General features: G+C 41.4%; 1 protein-coding gene across 1 annotated transcript; it reads right to left on the reverse strand.

Moving 5' to 3' along the window:
• Nucleotides 1-692: 692 nt before the first annotated feature.
• Nucleotides 693-17,518, reverse strand: lamp1a (lysosomal associated membrane protein 1a). The gene is made up of 9 exons (XM_053615342.1): nucleotides 16,824-17,518; nucleotides 11,262-11,380; nucleotides 10,452-10,659; nucleotides 7,890-8,057; nucleotides 7,493-7,692; nucleotides 6,401-6,523; nucleotides 6,241-6,307; nucleotides 4,669-4,836; nucleotides 693-3,965 (listed from the first exon to the last, which is right to left on the reverse strand). The coding sequence occupies exons 1-9, from the start codon at nucleotides 16,873-16,875 to the stop codon at nucleotides 3,826-3,828; spliced, it is 1,245 nt and encodes a 414-aa protein (XP_053471317.1). The 5' UTR covers nucleotides 16,876-17,518; the 3' UTR covers nucleotides 693-3,825.
• Nucleotides 17,519-18,996: the final 1,478 nt, after the last annotated feature.

An 18,996-nucleotide genomic window follows, 5' to 3' on the forward strand; every position in this document is an offset into this window, starting at 1 on the left:
TTACGACCTTCTGAGCAGTAGTCCAACATCTTACCCACTGAGCCACCACTGGCCTATTTCCTACACATAGGCGGCTGTGGGTCAGGTGGTAGAGCGGGTTGTCCACTAATCGTAGGGTTGGTGGTTCGATCACGGGCCCGCATGACTCCACATGCCGAAGTGTCCTTGGGCAAGACACTGAACCCCAAGTTGCTCCCGATGGCAAGCTAGCGTCTTGTATGGCAGCTCTGCTACCACTGGTGCGTGAGCGTGTGAGAGTGTGAATGGGTGAACGAGGCACAGTGTAAAGCGCTTTGGATAAAAGCGCTATATAAGTGCATACAAGTCCACTTACCATAAGATTAGAAAGTGTCTAGTTTTGCTACTCATTTCGAACTACACTTTTTCTTATTCTATCGGCAGATCATTTTGATTCTTTCTAGAAATAAAAGCTTAAAATTAGTAAAATTATCTGCCGATAGAATAAAAAAAAAAATTAGAGTTTGAAATGAGTAGCAAGTGTCTAGAAATGAGCTTTAGTAATGTTGTAATAGGAAGTACTCCATATAGTTGACTAGATTCCCTCATTTCTGCAGCGTAGTGCAGATATGATCACTTCTACAGGTGAGCTGGTATGACGGAAGATTTACTCCAACGTTATCCATGCAAAATAATGTTTCCGTTTGTGTAATTATACAACAGCAGGACGAATAAAGTGTTCACTTCCTTTATTGACCTCACCACGCATTAAAAATGTTCTCTACAAAAATAAAAGATCAGATCACTGCAATTATATAATGATCAAACCTTCAACCAAAAGAGATTAGACAAAGCGACAGGTTTGGAAAAGCGTCAAGTCTGCTGTACAGTATACAATGCAGGAAAGAAAAAAAAAAAAGAAATCTGAGCTGCAAAGCAAAAAACACATGCACTGAAATTAGACACTTTCTTTGACTTTTTGTCCTGCTCCAAGGTTTCATGATGTGCTCGAGAGAATGATTATATCCCTGAAGATAATTTCCAGACTCATCAATGTTCTGCTGCTGCACCCCACATGACGTAACTTCTCCCCGTTAAAAGCATCTCCAGTTAGCTCTGCTACGGGACCAACACACAGTTTCCACATATCGTCACGTGAAAACGAATTAAAACTGCATCTCGGGTCTAGTCATTTCGTTTGTTTCGAGGAAACCTAAATCGTACGCCTTTATACAAAGTAACTGTAGCGTGTGGAGTCAAAGGACACGATGTGAATTAGTATCAGTGGGTGAGAAATTAAATAATGAAGTGTGTACAGACGATCATGGTTTTCCCTTTTTTTTTCCCCCCACTGGAATCTCCAGAAAGGTCAAAATGGCCACTGTTACAAAAAGAATAAAGCAATTGAGAGAATATCTAGATAGAAAAAAACAAAACAAAAAAAACCCCCCAACCTTCGCAGTTCACACTAACTCAATCCACTGAAGGTCGATACTGAACAAGATGTCTTTGTTCTTTGGTGTCTTACCTAAAAATGTGAAACGGGTTCCGGATGGTGAGTCAGAAAAGGTTTGCTTTAATATTTACCAAAACAGATGAACGACTCGATGCGTCAAATTGCTGTCAGTATGTTCTTCGCGTTAAACGACACACTTCGCTAAACATGAGAGCTTTCACGTTAACCTCAGCGTAAAGTTCATACGCCAACCTGAGAATGGTTACGTGCTCAATTTCTCGGTGAGAGTGCGGCAGAAAGACGGCATGAAACCAGACCCGAGCCCTAATTCGAGCTGCCTGACTGGGAGAAAATACGAGACCAGTGCATCAATTATTGAACCTGAGCTTGTACGCCTTTTGTCACTCGATGCGGTTCTCCCACAAGCCTGCTAGCACTCTCTCTCCATCTCTCGCTTAATGATGGCACAAGAGTGTGTCTGGGTGTGTAACACTTCTTCCGTTCTCTCAGTCGTACACGTTATTGTGGAGGGTCAGAGCTCAGGTCAGTCCACATCCCCACCCGTGACTCTTGAATCGTGAACATCCGCGCCATGAGATCAAAGGCTGGATAACTCCAGAGGAGCGATGTTTGGAACAACTTCGCCATCTTATAACTTACATGCTCACGTACAAACCTACGAAGTTCCATGCGAGTGATTATTACACAAACATTAAAACGTTGTTTTATTTATTTATTTTTTAAACGTGAGCAGATGTTGGTACAAATATTTCAGCCATGATCGATAAAGGCAAGCCAAATTGTACTAGAATGTGCAACATTTTTCAAAACACCACTAACATAGAATCTGTGCTGTTCCTGAACATCGGGCAAATCTTCGACAGGAGGCGAGAAATGGATCTGCTCACGTTCAAATGGGGTCGTATTCGCTGTACTGACGTACGCGCTTCTCTTCTTCACTAGTGGTTGAAGCTGTGCAACTGTTCTGTAGCTTGAATCTTTTCTGACTGAGGAAAATGTTGCTATTCCCAACAGTTTCGTCTCGTTTCTAATGCCTTTACATCGTCTGTAACGGCTATGTGCCGAACGGCTATATGTGCTGTTAAGTCATTAACTAGCTTCCATGCTTGGCCTCCATATTTCCCAGTTGCCTAGTATGCCTAGCCTTTCACTCCATGGGTCTTTTGTTTGCATTCCCACATTCACGCTCTATTCTATTCTATTCTATTCGAACGCAGCATCGCTGTTGAGAACATGCGAGCTAGCTAGTGCACAGGTGGCCGTTACTGTTAAATTAATAGCATAATGCTTACAATATACTGCCAGTGTGGAACCTCAATACATCACTGGCTGTAATTTCCTCCTAGTCATCTGCAACCATTAGCTTTCAACTTGGATGTAGCTAGTTGTGATGAAAACTTATCTCCCCCCCCCTCCACCTCCCCCCCTTCGTATTCCCGTAAAAGTGCGTTTCCTCAGCGACATCCGAACGTTCGTATTCGATATTCGAGAACGCTTTCACTTCGCCGTGGCAACCACAGCAAATCGTTAGGATAAACACCCTTTTGCTGGAAATTCACCGCCATGTTCCATAATCAGGTTTCTCAACTGTCCGATCAGTGGCCTGCTCCTGAATGACGAAATATTATGCCGAATTTGACTCGGAAGTAGGAGGAAATGGCGTCATTTTCAAGCACGGATCATTCAAGCCACGAAGTGGGGGGGGGGGGGGTGCATTTTTTTTTTTTATAGCAGCAAGCTAGCCAGCTAACGTGCTCATGCGTTTATCATGTTTTTACTGTCTCAAAAGAACAAACTGTATGGTCAGTGTTTGAGACTGAACCAGCTAATGTGTCCGTGTTGATCGAGCGACCGCGTTAACGCGACGTTATATGCTGAGATCGAGGTCGCGCAGACCTTTCCACACTTTCCGACTAGGAATTCCAAGTCAAAGGGGGGTGTTTTCTTTGGTAATTTCCTAGTCAAAGAAGGGAACGTCAGAGTAACGACGCTTACTCTGAGCATTAGCTAATCCTGAGGGGAGTAGTCAGGGTTTATTGGATTTGGGGGGGGGGGGGGGGGGGGGGCACTTGGTACCAGAGTGGCAACACTTCTCTGTATTTAATGAGGAATTACTGGTCCATATTTTAGGTTTAGACTGCCACCTACTGTACAGGGGTCATAAGTGACTCCTGCAAATTACATTTCAACAAGTCAGTCAGTCAGTCAGTCAGTCAGTCAGTCAGTGAAACAGAGCTGGTAGTAATATTTAAGTGGCTTTTTTTTTGTCTTATGTCTCAGGGGAGTGAATGAAAAAGGTTTAACAACCTGGAAACAAGAAGTACTCAAACTCTCTCTCACACACACACAAACACGCACACAAAGTACAGTCCTGGACAGACAATAGTGGTTTAGATGGTCTGGTAGCCTGCGTGACTCCTCTTCCTGCCGATCAGGTAGGCGATGAGGACTATGAGGACGAGGCCAGCCAGGGAGGCACCGACAATAATGGGCACCAGCATGTTGTCCTTCTGCATTGCACACATGTCGGCTAAACAGAGCAAAAGAAGCAGAAAAATAAATGAAAAAAAAATGAATCACATGAGAATGAGGCGAATAATGATCTGGGTACGGTGTTACAGAGTTCAGCTTGTGGACTGGAACACTTTGGCTATTCTTGAATCTGATTGGTCAGAAGGTGACCTTGATTCATTTTCTAGGAATAGTGACGGCCGCGATGATCTCACAGGTTTATATCAATACAGTCGTTCTAAGTTTCTGTACAAAATTACACAGGCACTTGTATAGTGGATGCTCCACATAAGACTAATAATAATAATAATAATAATAATAATAATAATAATAATAATAAAGACTTCTAATTGTAGTTAGTGTGAAGCTTCGTGTAAGGAGAGAGTCGTGAGGACAGGACTTTCCTTGTGCTTTCTGGTTTCTCAGTAACATGGTGAACTCGCTGGTGAGGTTATGACTGTATATACAGCTGCTATAACTTTGTACGCACATTTTCCACATCATTAAATGTAACTATAAACGTATAAATAGCGTGAGGTGTGTTCATTAATGAATTGGGGGGACGGACGGACGGGGTACTGCTATGACATAGGAGGAATAAAACAGTCTGGGGAATGAAATCAACAGGAATCACATCACAGACCCCCTTCAGCACCTCAACTACTAGTGACGAGTGACTGAACATAGCTCAGGTTAAAAGGGTGTTCTGAGCTCCACGGTACCTGGTCCAAACTGGTTGTCGTGGACGCCGAAAGGCTGCACCTGCAGGTCGAAGGTGTTGAGGGAGAAAGTGCTGACCACAGGAAAAACCTCCTCAATGTTGCACATGTAGGAGCGGCCCAGGGTTCCCTGCATGTACTGTAGACTGCTGTTGCTGACTTTGAATGGATCTTAAGAGACCGGCGCACGCACACGCGCGCACACACACACACACACACACACACACACACACACACACACACACACAAAATCAAACTACAACCAAGAGCTAACTGTTGGAGATAAATTCCAAACTACATTACATGTTATTGCACGGATTAAGCATTCATATGGACACATCATGTTAATGAATAGAGCGTGTGTACTTGCGCTGTGACTGTGCATCGATTTGACAACTGAACCAAATTAGATTCCAGCGTTTTATCTGTAAACTGACCGAGCAATTATTAAGCAGGTCATAAATCACATGATTTTCAGTTACGCGTGCATACAGGTGACTGACTCGGCCATTTAAGAACGTTTACGCTTCTTTGCCTTAAGGGACTCTGTCAAAAATAAATAAATAAATAAATAAATAAATAAATAAATGGCTGTAATTCCTAAACGGTTGATGCAATATTTTTGTTAAACCCCTTGAATTAAAGCAGAAAGTCTACACTTCAATCACGTTTTGATTGCTTCATTTCAAATCCATCGTGGTGGTGTACAGAGGCAAAATTACGAAAACTGTGCCCAAATATTTTACAGTTATGGACTGAACTGTACGGTTAGTAAAACACCGGTGCTTTAGAATACTCTGTATATAACAAAAAAAAAAAACATTTTATGAAGACAAACAATGGGTCCCGTTCTGTAGACTATGGCTGCTAGTATCTTCTGTGTTATAATGCAGTGGTTTTCAAAGGGGGGGCCGCCAGGGGGCCTCAACAATTTGGTGTGAAAAATAAATTCTCACTCTCAGACAACCACACACACACACACACACACACACACACACACACACACACACACACACACACACACAATCAAATGTAAAGATGTAAGATGTAATTATTAATAAAAGGGGGAGATTATTAATAAAAAGGGGGATATATTCAGAAGTCTGTATTTTTAATGTGTTTTAAAGACATCTTGCAAAAGGGGGGCCTTGGACAAATGTTAATGCCATTTGGAGGGCCTTGCCCTGGAAAAGTTTGGGAACCCCTGTTATAATGTACTTTAAGCTCTTGTTGAAGCAGATGAAATTCATTTTTTCTCCGCTCTAATAATCAGTGTCTTCTTTTACTCTGACTTTCTAACACAATGACAAACTCTTCCCTGGAACTACAGTGTGCCATTTTCAAGTTATCGGTCATGGAAAATGATGTTATGATGAAGGCAACCCTTGAGCACTGAACTGTATCTCGCCATCTGTTACGGAAATAAAACGCATCCAGTTTGGTGTGAAAAGGCGTGATGTCAGTCAGCTGCATGCATCCAAACGCAAGAGAACATACTGTAAGTGGAAGATCCTCGTCAGTACAAGCGGACACTATTAACTATTACATGGGCCACTATGGCACCCTCTTCCTTACCTCTCATATCTTCCCAACTGGCAGACATATTCAAAGCACTGAGCTGGTATTTTTTGGTGGTGGAGTTCTGTGGATATGAAGACATGTGTTAGAACTGGTTATTGTAGAAGACAGAGGACGTGCGAGGACGGGTTTGTGCGAGTGTGTTTAAGACCCTTACCAGTGTGAACATGAAAGTGAGGTTGGCGAGATCTCCAGTCAGCTGCAGAGTAGCAGTTGTGGATTCACATGACCCGCTGGCAACCATACGACTGGGCACCACGTTCCTTATCGCCACAACAGTCTGGAATTGTGATGAGAGTCGAAGTTTAGCCCTTAAAATCACTTGTGGTCAAAAAATACAACCATTCACTAATTTATACATACACAGTATATTATTTATATAGATGTTAATTCTGTGTATATACATACATACACACACACACACACACACATACATATATGTATACGTAGTGTATACAGTTTATATAGTGTATATGTATGTGTATGTATATACACTATATGCATACACATACATAGACACATTCACTACATAGGGTGAAACGTAATGGCATTGTAGATCCCAAATATACTACACTATATGCTTTCACCCGTACTGTGGCTGAATGTGTTTTGGCAGACTTGACACCGGAGCATCACAACAATATGTGGTTCTTCCCCAAACTGTCACCACACATTTGGAAGCACACAATTATATACGACGTCTTTGTATACTGTAGCATTACAATTTCACTTCACTGGAACTAGCTGGAGCCCCTGTGCTGCACCAAGTGAGATCCATGAAGACATGGTTTGCCAAGGTTTGAGTGGAAGAACTCACGTGTCCTGCACAGAGCCCTGACCTCAACCCCTCTGAACACCTTTGGGATGAACTGGAACACCGACTGTACTCCAGACCTCCTCACCTACTGTAACATCAACACTAATCTAGTGTGGCGGTTGTTAAAACAGCCAACGGGGGACTAAATCTGAAATGGGACGCTCGAAAAGCACATGAGAGTGTGATGGTCCGGTGTCCACAAACCTTTCACCAAATAGTGTATATAAGGTGGGAAAATGTAAGAGACTGGATCTTTTTTTGGCCTATTCAAGGAAATTTGAATAGTATTAAAAACACTACACATATTATAAGAATCCCCAATCATAAGGTGTTTGGTGTGTTAATTCCCATAAAGATTTATATTGCTAATAACCGAGGTTGCACTGCACAAGGACAATATGACTGTTTTCCAAACTGTGCACGTGTCCTTACTTTATTCTGATTCCTGGAGAGATACGTTAGATTCAGCTGCAGCCCCATTCTAGCCAGAAGACAGGCAGACGTGCCGTTGGTGTTTTCAACGCTGTAGTTGCCGCGCTCAGGGTTGGTTGGGGTGACGGGGGTGGTCGAGGTGATAGGAGTGGTAGTGGGTGCAGCAGTGGTGGAAGGAGTATCAGCTGAACAAATCGTCTCTGAAGTATGCAAAAAAACAAACACGCGTCATACACAAAGAGTTTATATAAACCTAAAACACGACGTGCAGTAAGAACTTCATGTGTGCTTGAGCGATACCGTACACGTCGTATACACAAGATCACAAGGTCGAGGTAACGGCATTAAGGAAACACCATCAGTATGAACACTAGAGTGATTAACAGCACTACGGTACCGTTAGTACTCAGGTTGGCGCTGGGCATGTAGGCCTGTAGGTGGATGTTGAAGAACGTGACCGTCACTCCAGGGCCTCCCAGACTGACTGAGCTGGAGCTCATACACCTGTAGGTGGTGTTGAGCTGTGCTGCGATCCCAGACGTGTTCGTAGTCAGCACCATGATCTCTGCACAGATAAGAGGCGCTCACGTTATTTTCATCCAATAGTCACATGACCTTCCCCCCCCCCTCCAGTTTCAGCGAGCCTGTGCCCACTGTAGCCTCAGATTCCTGATCTTGGCTGAAGTTCTGCGGCTGTACCCGTCTGCCTCAGGGCTTAAAACGCTAGGCGTTCGGAGATGCTTTTCTGCTCACCGCAGTTGTAAAGACTGATATTTAATTTGCTATAGCCTTCCTCTCTACTTGAGCCAGTCTAACCATCAACAAGGCATTTCCACATGCAGAACTGCTGCTCAATGGTTGTTGTTTTAAATGCATTCTTCTGTATAAACTAAAGCAGGGTTGTCCAGCCTTATCGGGAAAGGGCCGGTGTGGGTGCAGGTTTACATTCCAACCAAGCAGAAGTCACACCCGAGTCTACTGAAAGTCTATTGAAAGATTAATCAGGTGGAATCAGGTGTGGCTCCTGCTTGTTTGGAATGAAAACCTACACACCGGCCCTTTCTGGAAAAGATTAGACACCCCTGCTCTAAAGACTATCGTTTGTTTTTTTTTTTAAAACCCAGAGATCAGCAGATTCTGAAACACTCGAACCAGCCCATCAGGTACCAACAACCCTACCATGGTCAAAATTACTTATTTATTTATTTATTCAAATTCTGATGTTAACATTAACTGAAGCTCTTGACCTGTACCTGCAGGACTGTTTTCTGATTGGATAACTGCATGAAATGTACAGGTGTCCCTAATAAAGTGGACTAGAGCTGCAACAACTAATCGATAAAATGGATAATAATCGATTATGAAAATCGTTGTCAATGAATCTCATTATGGATTAGTCGGTCTGTGCGCGGCACGTTACTTCATTACGTTACTTCTGTTCCGAAAACACGCTGCGGAGAGTAAACACTAAAGTTGTGTCCCAAATGAAGTACTGTACACTACGCACAAGGTAATATCGTCTCAAATATAACACTAGCAGGTTTTTTACTAACCGGAAGTATAAACCGCTTCTAGGTGATGCCGCATGACGTTATTAGCAGACACCCAGAGTCACCGATAATGACTTTTTTCAGTTTACTTTCTGTCAGCGTTACTTTTATTCCCAACATGACCTCAGTCTCCATCAGACGGAGGAGAAATCGTCACGTGACTGAGGAAGAAAGTCCTCTAAGGCAGGGGGGCATTTTATATTAAACACCGCGGAGATCAGACAGTGCTGCATGAGTACAAAGTTATGTTTATATCCAAAATGCTCCACTGTGTGTAAGGGGCAGGGAAACTGGTGCAAGCTGCTTAAAAGGTTTAGTTTAATTTAAGTTTGTCATTATATGCTGCATCTGCGCGCGTGCAGTGTAACTTCTGTCATTTATTATAACGGACGTGATGTGTTAGTACCGAGGCCGCGCTGCTGATCACGCGCAGTGTAGACGCGCTGATACAGAGTGTAGCGCGAGTAAGATCTGTAATGTCTCATTAAAACACTATGATCAAAAGTAAACACAAGTTAAATAATATTCCTAAAGACAGTGAGGAACAGAAACCACAAGCTGCAGTGAAAGGGAGTTTTTATTATTCATTTAGGACTGTAGTTTAATTCGGTGCTTTTTGTGCATACATAAAAAAATAACGCATAAATATACACAATATAAAATAAATTGTATATATAATAAATATATATATTTATTTTAGTTTATATTGTGTATATTTATGCGTTATTTTTTATGGATGCACAAAAAGCACCGAATTAAACTACAGTCCTAAATTAATTATTTAATTAACACACACCCACACACCAGAATGAAATTATATATATATATATATATATATATATATATATATATATATATATATATATATATATATATATATATATTCTGGTGTGTGGGTGTGTGTGTATTGGGTTCTTTTCTGTTTTGGACAAACAGTTGTGTAAAGTTTTAGTCTGAAGTCTATATTTGTAACACTCAGTTTGTGGATTTTATTTTAAATAAACAAAATAATTGTTAGTTGCAGCCCTGCAGTGGACATTAAATGCAACCACAACGTGCCATTCTGTAATTATATATATATAAATATATATATTAAAAAGCAATTGTTGGCAAATTGCTTTGGTGTAAGAGGGTCTCACCGCTCAATCACTATTACTGACTGTTTGTTATAGAACAGCATGCCCTGTAATGTTGTACTCCCCTTACACAATATCAATGCATACTTCATTATAAATGCCTTAGGACTGGGACTCCTAAACATTCGGTTTTTAAATCTCTCAGAAATGTGCTAATCGTGAATTCTCTGAACTCCCTCCCTGAAACAAAACGTACTTTATTTGAGACAATTATTGCGCAGAATGCAGTGCTGTGATCTTGCATAACAGAAGGGAGTGTCTGGTGTTTCGTACCCTTGCTGGAGGACCCAGGGAAGGTGGCGTTGTCACTCAGGTTGTAGGTCAGATTAAGATTGGCCACACGATATATACGGCCATCGCTGGAGAACACCAAGTCCAGAGAGTGACCATCACCGAAGGAGGCCTGCAGGGCCGGAGAGTCTCCACAGGAACTGCCATTTCCCACTACTGCGGATTCCGGGAGTGGCACAACCACCGTTTTCTGCTCACGGTAACACAGACATGTATATGAACAATACTTTGTTTACAGGAAACTAGAAAAAGCACTTGACAAACATGCAAACAAAATATTAAAAAAAAAAAAAAAAAAAAAAAAAAAAAAAGACACTTCATTACAACCGCGTCCCGTTGAAGCGGCTAACTGTCATGTGATCAACATACTGTTAAACCAAGACATAAACTGAATCTGTGTATGAAAACTTTAAAGTCCTTTCTTAGAGTCTTCATAACACATGAACAACTCGGGTTTTAAGCCTTCAGTCGGTGACATAAGCGATATAATGCCGACCTGTATGGGATCACAAGGGATATATCAGTGATATGCATGTGATGAATGTTTTGTAAAGCCCGAAAGTATAGTCACTTAAATAAATATGACTAAAACAGTATTGTATGGAAAAGCACTGCAGATTCGTGTTGGTCATCTTTCCCAGTGATTAATAAAGTGGTACCACTACATAATTATTCATCATTAATCATAATTAAGCTTTCTAATTAACTCACAGTTGACCTTGTGGTTCATTAATCATCTCTTAACAGCATGTATATTGCTGTTAAAATTAGTGTGTGTGTGTCTGTGCATACCGTCACATTGGTGGTGATGTTGTATGTGATGGTGAAGTTGGCCGAGATGTCCGCTTTGATACAGGTAGAATTTCCATTCTTTACTTCGAATATTACGGCGTGCGCTGCAGTCAGCCAGCCTGTAACACAGAGCATCGTAAGTAAGGTTTCCTCTTCCTTTTCCTTCTTTAACCAAGTACGCAGACTTGCACGCCAGCAAAGAAAATGCAACCAAGTTTAACGACCACAGGAGGGCGATACAGGCCTCGACTTAACTTGAACTGCCTCTTCTAACACTAAACGAGTGTTAGTGAGTGAATGATGGAGTCTGTATTGCGCCGTTTCATGTTTTCGTTATCAAAAACAAAACAAAACATGAAATTGCACATATTAAGAGAGTTACAACAAAATAATTCACTGCCAGCCTTAACAGCGGTGGCAGCACACAGAGTCGTTTAAATACCATTTAATGTTTCCTACAGCAGTGTAACACAAAGCACAAATTAAAATGCACGCAAATGTTACATACGAGACGCAACATATTATTATTGTACAAGGGTGTCCTAAAAGTCTCCATACATAGGGGGAATTAACACTTTTTTTTTAAGCAAAATGTCCTCCAAAATCTTTCATACTTAGTTTATATTATATACAGTAGAGGAAATAAGTATTAGACACGTCAGCATTTTTTTCAGTAAATATATTTCCAATGAGGCTATTCACATGAAATTTTCACCAGACATCAGTATTAACTCAAGAAATCTGGAAATATAAAGAATTCACAACATTAAAGTCCATAAATGAAGTTATGTGTAAAAAAGCATTGAACACTCTAACTGAAATGTATTTAATATTTAGTGGAGAAGCCTTTGTTTGTAACGACAGCTTCAAGACTCTTCCTGTATGAAGAAATTAATGGGCTGCAGTATTCAGGTGTGATTTTGGCCCGTTCTTCTAAACATATGGTCTTTAAATCTTGTTCAGTTTGATTCGAGTCAGGTGATTGACTGGGCCATTCTGACACCTTGATTTTTTTTCTTTGAAACCAATTGAGTTTCCTTTTCTGTATGCTTTGGAACGTTGTCCTGCTGGAAGCTCCACCCACGTCTCATCTTCATCATCCTGGTGGATGGCAGCAGATTCTTCTCAAGAACCTCCCGGTAAATGGCTCCATTCATCGTTCCTTCAGTTATATGAAGTCTGCCAGTACCATGTGATGAAAAACAGCCCCACACCATGATGCTTCACCTCCACACTTCACTGTTGGAATAGTGTTTTTAGGCTGATGTGCAGTGCCATTTCTTCTCCAAACATGGTGTGTAGTATGACAGACAAAAAGTTCCATTTTGCTCTCGTCTGACCAGACTACACTCTCCCAGTATTTCATAGGCTTGTACAAATGAGTTGTAGCAAACTTTAAATGAGCTGCGACATGCCTTTTCTTTAGTAATGGAGTCTTGTGGGGTGAGAGTGAGCAGTGGAGTGCATTGCCTATTGTTTTCTCTGTGACGATGGCACCTGCTGCCTCCAAGTGTTTCTGGAGCTCTTTCCGAGTGGTCCTTGGCTCTTGGGCTACTCTTCTGTCTATTCTTTTGACTCCCTGGTCAGTAATCTTGTGAGGATCTCCTGTGTGTGGCCAGTTGATGACGGAGTGATGTTGCTTCCACTTGTGGATAACGGCCCCAATGGTGCTTACTGGAGGATTCAGAAGTTTTAAAATACGTCTGTATCTGATTCCATCAACATGTTTCACAACAATAAGGTTGTGAAGGTCTTGGGAGAGCTCTTTGCTTTTCCCCATCATGAGATGTTTCTTGTGTGACACCTTGGTAACGAAAAGCCTTTTTATAGACCATCAATTTACTAACCCAGCTGATATTCATTTGCACAGATAGGGGGTATAATTACTTATGGAGTTCAGCTGGTTCCTTGCCTTATCTTGCCTGGAAAACTCCTTTTTCTTAATGTGTTCAACACTTTTTTCCCGTGTCATACCACGTTATTACACATAACTTTATTTATGGACTTTACTGTTGTGAATTCTTTATATTTCCGGATTTCTTGAGTTAATACTGATGTCTGGTGAAAATATCATGTGAATAACATCATTGAAAATATATTTAATGAAAAAATGTTGACGTGTTCAATACTTACATCCCCCACTGTATATGTTTATCAGACAGACTTTAAGAACGCCTTTGACAGAAGACGAACGTATTGAAATCATTCTCACGGCCGGATCGGGAAGCTGCCGCAATGTTGTGATGGACTTCAACAGGAAACATTGTGAGCACGAGCAACTTATTAACACATTCAAAAAGACTGGAAGTTTTGCGTACGACCGAGAAGTGGACGTCTATGACGGCACAACCGACGAGGTGTTGGCGAACATAGTCCCCTATATATGGAGACTTTTGGGACACCCTGTACGTCAACCGAAATTGTGCCGAGGGACACCATTATGCACTGATATATTAATCATTTTAAAGTAAAGTGTAACATTACTGAACCCTCTGGGCTGGTTTTATTTTTTTGACACTGTGGAGTGATAGAATGTGCGTTTCCCCTTTCCACTTCCATTGTCAGGACACACACACACACACACACACACACACACACACACTTGAATGAAATATATAATAAAACTGATTCATTATATTAACTAAACTCTGGGTGCATTCATGCATTATATTAGAACCATTCAACTCCCGAGTCGATTCTAGATGGAGGTTTATTAAAAACATCGGAAAAAAAATGAAGAAGCCGTACGGGTTGACAATACCACTGTTGTGCAATCCCATCATGCCGTTTACCAAGAATTCGGAGTAATGCTTACAGTCAGTCACACCTGCGCACACACCCAACCACCCACCCACACACACACACAGCAGACTTCTCAAACACTTATGATGCTGCATGTCAGCTCTGATTGCTAAATACATTAAAAATACACAATGCATAAGCATTAAGCATAAAGTTCAAAGCGAGCTTTTACTTTTGGTAGTAACATTACAAAACGTAATTACAAAAAAACAACCCACATGCTGGTACGGGTCTGTGTGACTCACACAAGTTACTAAGCATTAAACTAAACCCACACAGCTCACAGCAGCTCGGTTGGTTACGAGTGTTACAAACACTACCCTGCTCGTTTAGAAAGTAACGCGCAGTGTGTAGACTTTCTATTTCTCTCTCTCTTTTTTTTTTTTTAAACCAATCTTTAAAACGCTTCGGATCACGTCCTCGAGGATTTGCCCAATTGAGAGTCGTACACAAAAATCCAGCTGTCCGTATTTCAATGGCAGCACAAACTCTTCTCTTTCTACACGGATCCATCCGGCGTGTCTAACCTAGTGCGTATCTCGATATATAATATATAAACTCGTTAAAAACGAATAAAAACAAAGCCGAATAAAAGACGGAAAAGAATCCGACAGTGGCCTACAGCGGCGTTTCCCTTTACGTGACCCTGCATGTGCGGACGTAGCACTGCCATTTGAATACCGTCTTCAAAAAAAACAAAACAAAAAAAAAGGGAGCAAAAGAAAAGAGGCGAAAAGAAGAAGCTGTGTCACAGCACTGACTGTGCAAGCACAAAAATTCCAGACACAAGCTTTCACTACTGTGTGTAAAATGATAGTAAGCAAAAAAATTTTTTTTTTTTTAAATGAGGAAACAGGACTGACTCATGAGCACACATGACCTCATTTACATAGACAGTAATGACAGATCAGTGAAGTAACTAAAGTCTTCATACATATAAAACACTCCGATTATTCCTATTTTAGATCATTGACAGGCAGTATTGTATAATTTAAAAAAAAATTGCTAAAATTCATCTAAACAAACTTATTTGTGGCATCAGACTCTAAACTGAATTTGAAGGAACCAGTGCGTGAAAGATTTGACTCGTGTTAGTGTATTAAACCGAAGCGCTATTCAGAAGGATTTCCTGATACATGTCTATAGGAGTTATGATCGATACATAATCTCTGTATAAATCTCAGACATAAAATTCAAATTGGCGTTTTTTACTACATCACCTCCCCGATGGTATTCTTAGCCCGTGAGCTAGTGAGCCAGTATCGGGATGTATTTATTGATAGTCTTCAAAGCACTTCTCGAAGTCACTCTGGATAAGGGTGTCCGCCAAATACCGTAAACATAAATACATAAGAGTGTGTTCTCGATGTAGCCTATATGCATAATCATCACATCAAAGTACTACATGCACCCCATACGATCGTATTCATGATCATAAGCACTTCCTGTAGGTCATGTGGCTCGGCGCGGAGGTTACACGTATAACCGGTTTGTACTCTTTTCTAACCTTTGTTAGGAACTCGATAACAGACGTAAAAAACAACAGAAGTGTCACAACCTTGAGAACTCCTGAGGAGTTTGTCGCTAAATGAAGAGCCACCTCTACCATCTGGAACGGGGTTGCTTTCAGAAAATCCGTTTTACTTTTCGATCAAGTGTTTGTGTTTCTGAGGCTCTCAAGATCACAGCCATCACTTGTAGCTAAAAGCAGTGGTGAACGGTTCGATATTCAAATCGTCACCGATATCGGTATCGCGATAAACACCCGATAATATCGCGATATAGTTTTAAGTCCATATCGCCCAGCCCTACTAGATAGAACATGGTGTAGTTTTTATTCCAGACGCAGGAGCGTGCAGTTCATAAAAAAGATTTAAAAAAAAACGACTAACACGAATGATACACTGGTGATAATTACGTTACACCACCTACAGAAAACTAATCCCGCTCGAATAGGGCTTTAATGACTTCAAAAAGTACCATTTAAGTATAACTAATAGAAATAAACTGGACTCACAGTCTAAAAGGAAAGGCCTTTATTATACAGAGAGTGTACAGTTTATTGAGCTGGTCAGTCTCTCTCTCTCTCACACACACACACACACACACACACAGAGACAGAGAAAGAGAAAGAGAGACAAAGAATCTCAAATGGCGTGATAGTGGGCACATAGTGAACTCCTGGGTGTGCAGGACACATGATGTGAGTGATACACTGCTCTTATGCAGGGTGTACTGAGCCATTTTGAGACAGACCCAGGCACAGAGACACTACTGTTAGTGCACAAAGCGCTCCGGCGGTCACGTGATCCGAGGCCGGACAACGCTCGCGCTGCTACGCCTGCACAATTCCAACAGCTTTATTAAATTATGGGCTGTGTGCATGGGAGTAATTGTGTTTACACACGGAATTACGGTGTATTCAAAAGCTTAGTGACGCCTCAAATTACGGCACAAATACCCAAAACCAAACAACCCACACACACACACACACACACAAGGCCTGTCGAGAACGCTCTGGCAAGGTTACACGCACTTATGGCGTAGTTTTTTAATGCACACAGATGAACGCGTGCATCCTAAACAACACGGGCTTTTAGAGTGAAGGAAGTGTTGAGCCATGACACGATATATATATTTTTTTTACAGTTTAAAACAAGACATTTGAGACAACTTTCCAACACAATAAAGACACTTTCAAGTAAGCCGTGACACCATACGACTTAATGCTGTAGTTTTAAAGAGGAATAATACACTTACCTAAGACAATAAAGCAGCTAATGGCGGAGACTGACAGTAGTCTGTGGGTCATGTTTTCGCACAGTTAATAATGCACGCGCAGAGATCAAAGATAAAAAGGCTGTTCCCAGCAATGACAGCAGTAAGCACCACCCGGAGTCACGCGCTGCACCCGGACCGGCAAACACAAACAACTGTGCAGTCTTCGTTGTCTTTAATTTAATTCCGTCAGATTCTTCTTCGTCTTCTGCTCAATTCCTTCCTTCTCGAGCGTTTGGTTGGTTGGTTGTTTGTTTGAGAAGGGAAAACGCACGCGCTCTCTCCAGACAGCAGAGCTGCTCGTTCACGCGCCTGAATATCAACACCGGGAATGTTCCAGTCATGTGAGTCGCCCAGCAGCACGGTCACGTGGTTACACCGCCACGACCAACTTTTCACTTTTTAACTCGTTACAAAACACAATGAAACCACTAAAAAACGCATGCATACTTTTATTATTATTATTATTATTATTATTATTATTATTTTACCAAATGTTACACACAGAGCAATCCAGTTGACGCTTTTACAATCCCTCTGGTCTGCTCGAGGAGAACACAGTTGTGCTTTACACCTACAAATGATTTCCAGGAAACGTTTTCGGCGCATACGTCATTCTGCGCAAACCCTACGTAACCCTGAAGGCCTCAAACGCGCCTCTAGTGCGCTCCTCACTCGCTGCCCCATATGATCCTGAATCTGCTTCTACATGCACGAGTTAAGTTCAAGAGCTGTTCACAGAAGGGTTTGGTCCCAAGAGCGTGCACTGACATGCTGAGTAATGTGTGGTGAAAGAAGGGAAAGTTGATCTGTATGATGCTAATTTAGGATCTCTCTAATTGCCAATGGTTTCCACCTGAGTTGTGTAGAACCGACTGCACCTCCAGCCCTCCTCACTGAACATGAAGTGGCTGAATGGACTGAGATATCTACAGCCATACTCCACAATCCAGTGGAAAGCCTTTATAGATGAGTGGAGGTTCTAATGTGGACCAGTGGTCACTAACCTTCTTCCTTGGGATCTACTTTCCTGCAGGTTTCATCTCCAATCAAAATCTATCACACCTGTTTTAGATGATCAAGAACTTTTTAAAGCAAGGATTAGATAGCCAGGTCGGCTCGATTGTGGTTGGAGATGAAGTCTTCAAGATGGTAGATCTCCAGGAACAGGGTTGGTGACCACTGATGTAGAGTATAGTGTATAACATTAAGTGCACAGTTCACTACTTCGGAGGTTAGTCGAGCACAGGATCAGTCCCTAAACTGGTCCTGTTTTAATGACATAAACACCACGCTGTTTCATTTTCTTCATTCCTTCATACACCAATCAGGGGTTAAAAAAAAAATGTATGGTACGTCACAGGATGACGTAGTGGATGTCTCCACCTACAAAACAGATTCACTATTGAGAAGCTCCTTTTGCTTTGTGGTTGGTGGTGTCCACAAACTTTTGGCCTTTGAGAATTATATTTATAATCATGACGGAAATAAGAAGTGGATTCGTTTTAGGTCTGATGACTGATCATGCCAAGTCAAAATATCTTCAACTCATCATGATTACATATATCGTAAATATATGTTAGATATCGGACACTGATTTTACAATAAATGAAGGCTGAGTTGAACCCCATCGAAAATCTCTGGTGGGATTTGAACGCAGACCCAAGAATATTACTGAACTGGAGGCCGTTGCTCATGAGGAACGGGATAAGATTCCTCAGGAAGCTGGTGTCTGGTTATGCATCTCGTTTGCAGCAGGTCATAACAGTAAAAGGATGATCTACTAAGTACTAAAGATGCTCGTCATGAAGGGGTTGAATAATATTGAGACCGGAGAAATCATTATAAGTTGCATTTTCAGTTGAATTTGGGGAAACCACTTGAAGCATTCGTTGTGTTGAACTATTTCATTCGCTTTTGTTTGATCTGTTCATTACAAACAGCTGAAAGTCTGTACATTTTGACAGTAAACTTGATTTGCAATGGGGGGTTGAATCATTTTGATTGCAACCCTGGCATGTAGTTTTAAACGGCTCTCGTGTTTCAGATATCTTCAGTGATCAAGCTAACAATGGAAAAATGCCGATTTCTATAAGAAGCGGTCACTTCATGTCGATTCAAACGCTTGACCGCGATTCTTTTCTTGACTTGAGCG

This window comes from Ictalurus furcatus, chromosome 26 (genome assembly GCF_023375685.1).
Source record: "Ictalurus furcatus strain D&B chromosome 26, Billie_1.0, whole genome shotgun sequence".
Classification (NCBI taxonomy): Eukaryota; Metazoa; Chordata; class Actinopteri; order Siluriformes; family Ictaluridae; genus Ictalurus; species Ictalurus furcatus.

Bases quoted from the DNA above. Each gene is read 5' to 3' on its own strand.
- lamp1a (XM_053615342.1), bottom strand. From the start codon at position 16,875: ATGACCCACAGACTACTGTCAGTCTCCGCCATTAGCTGCTTTATTGTC. The intron at 8,058-10,451 runs GTACGAAACACC...TTATCTGTGCAG, and splicing joins CCCTGGGTCCTCCAGCAAGG to AGATCATGGTGCTGACTACG. The intron at 3,966-4,668 runs GTACCGTGGAGC...TGCTCTGTTTAG, and splicing joins CGACAACCAGTTTGGACCAG to CCGACATGTGTGCAATGCAG.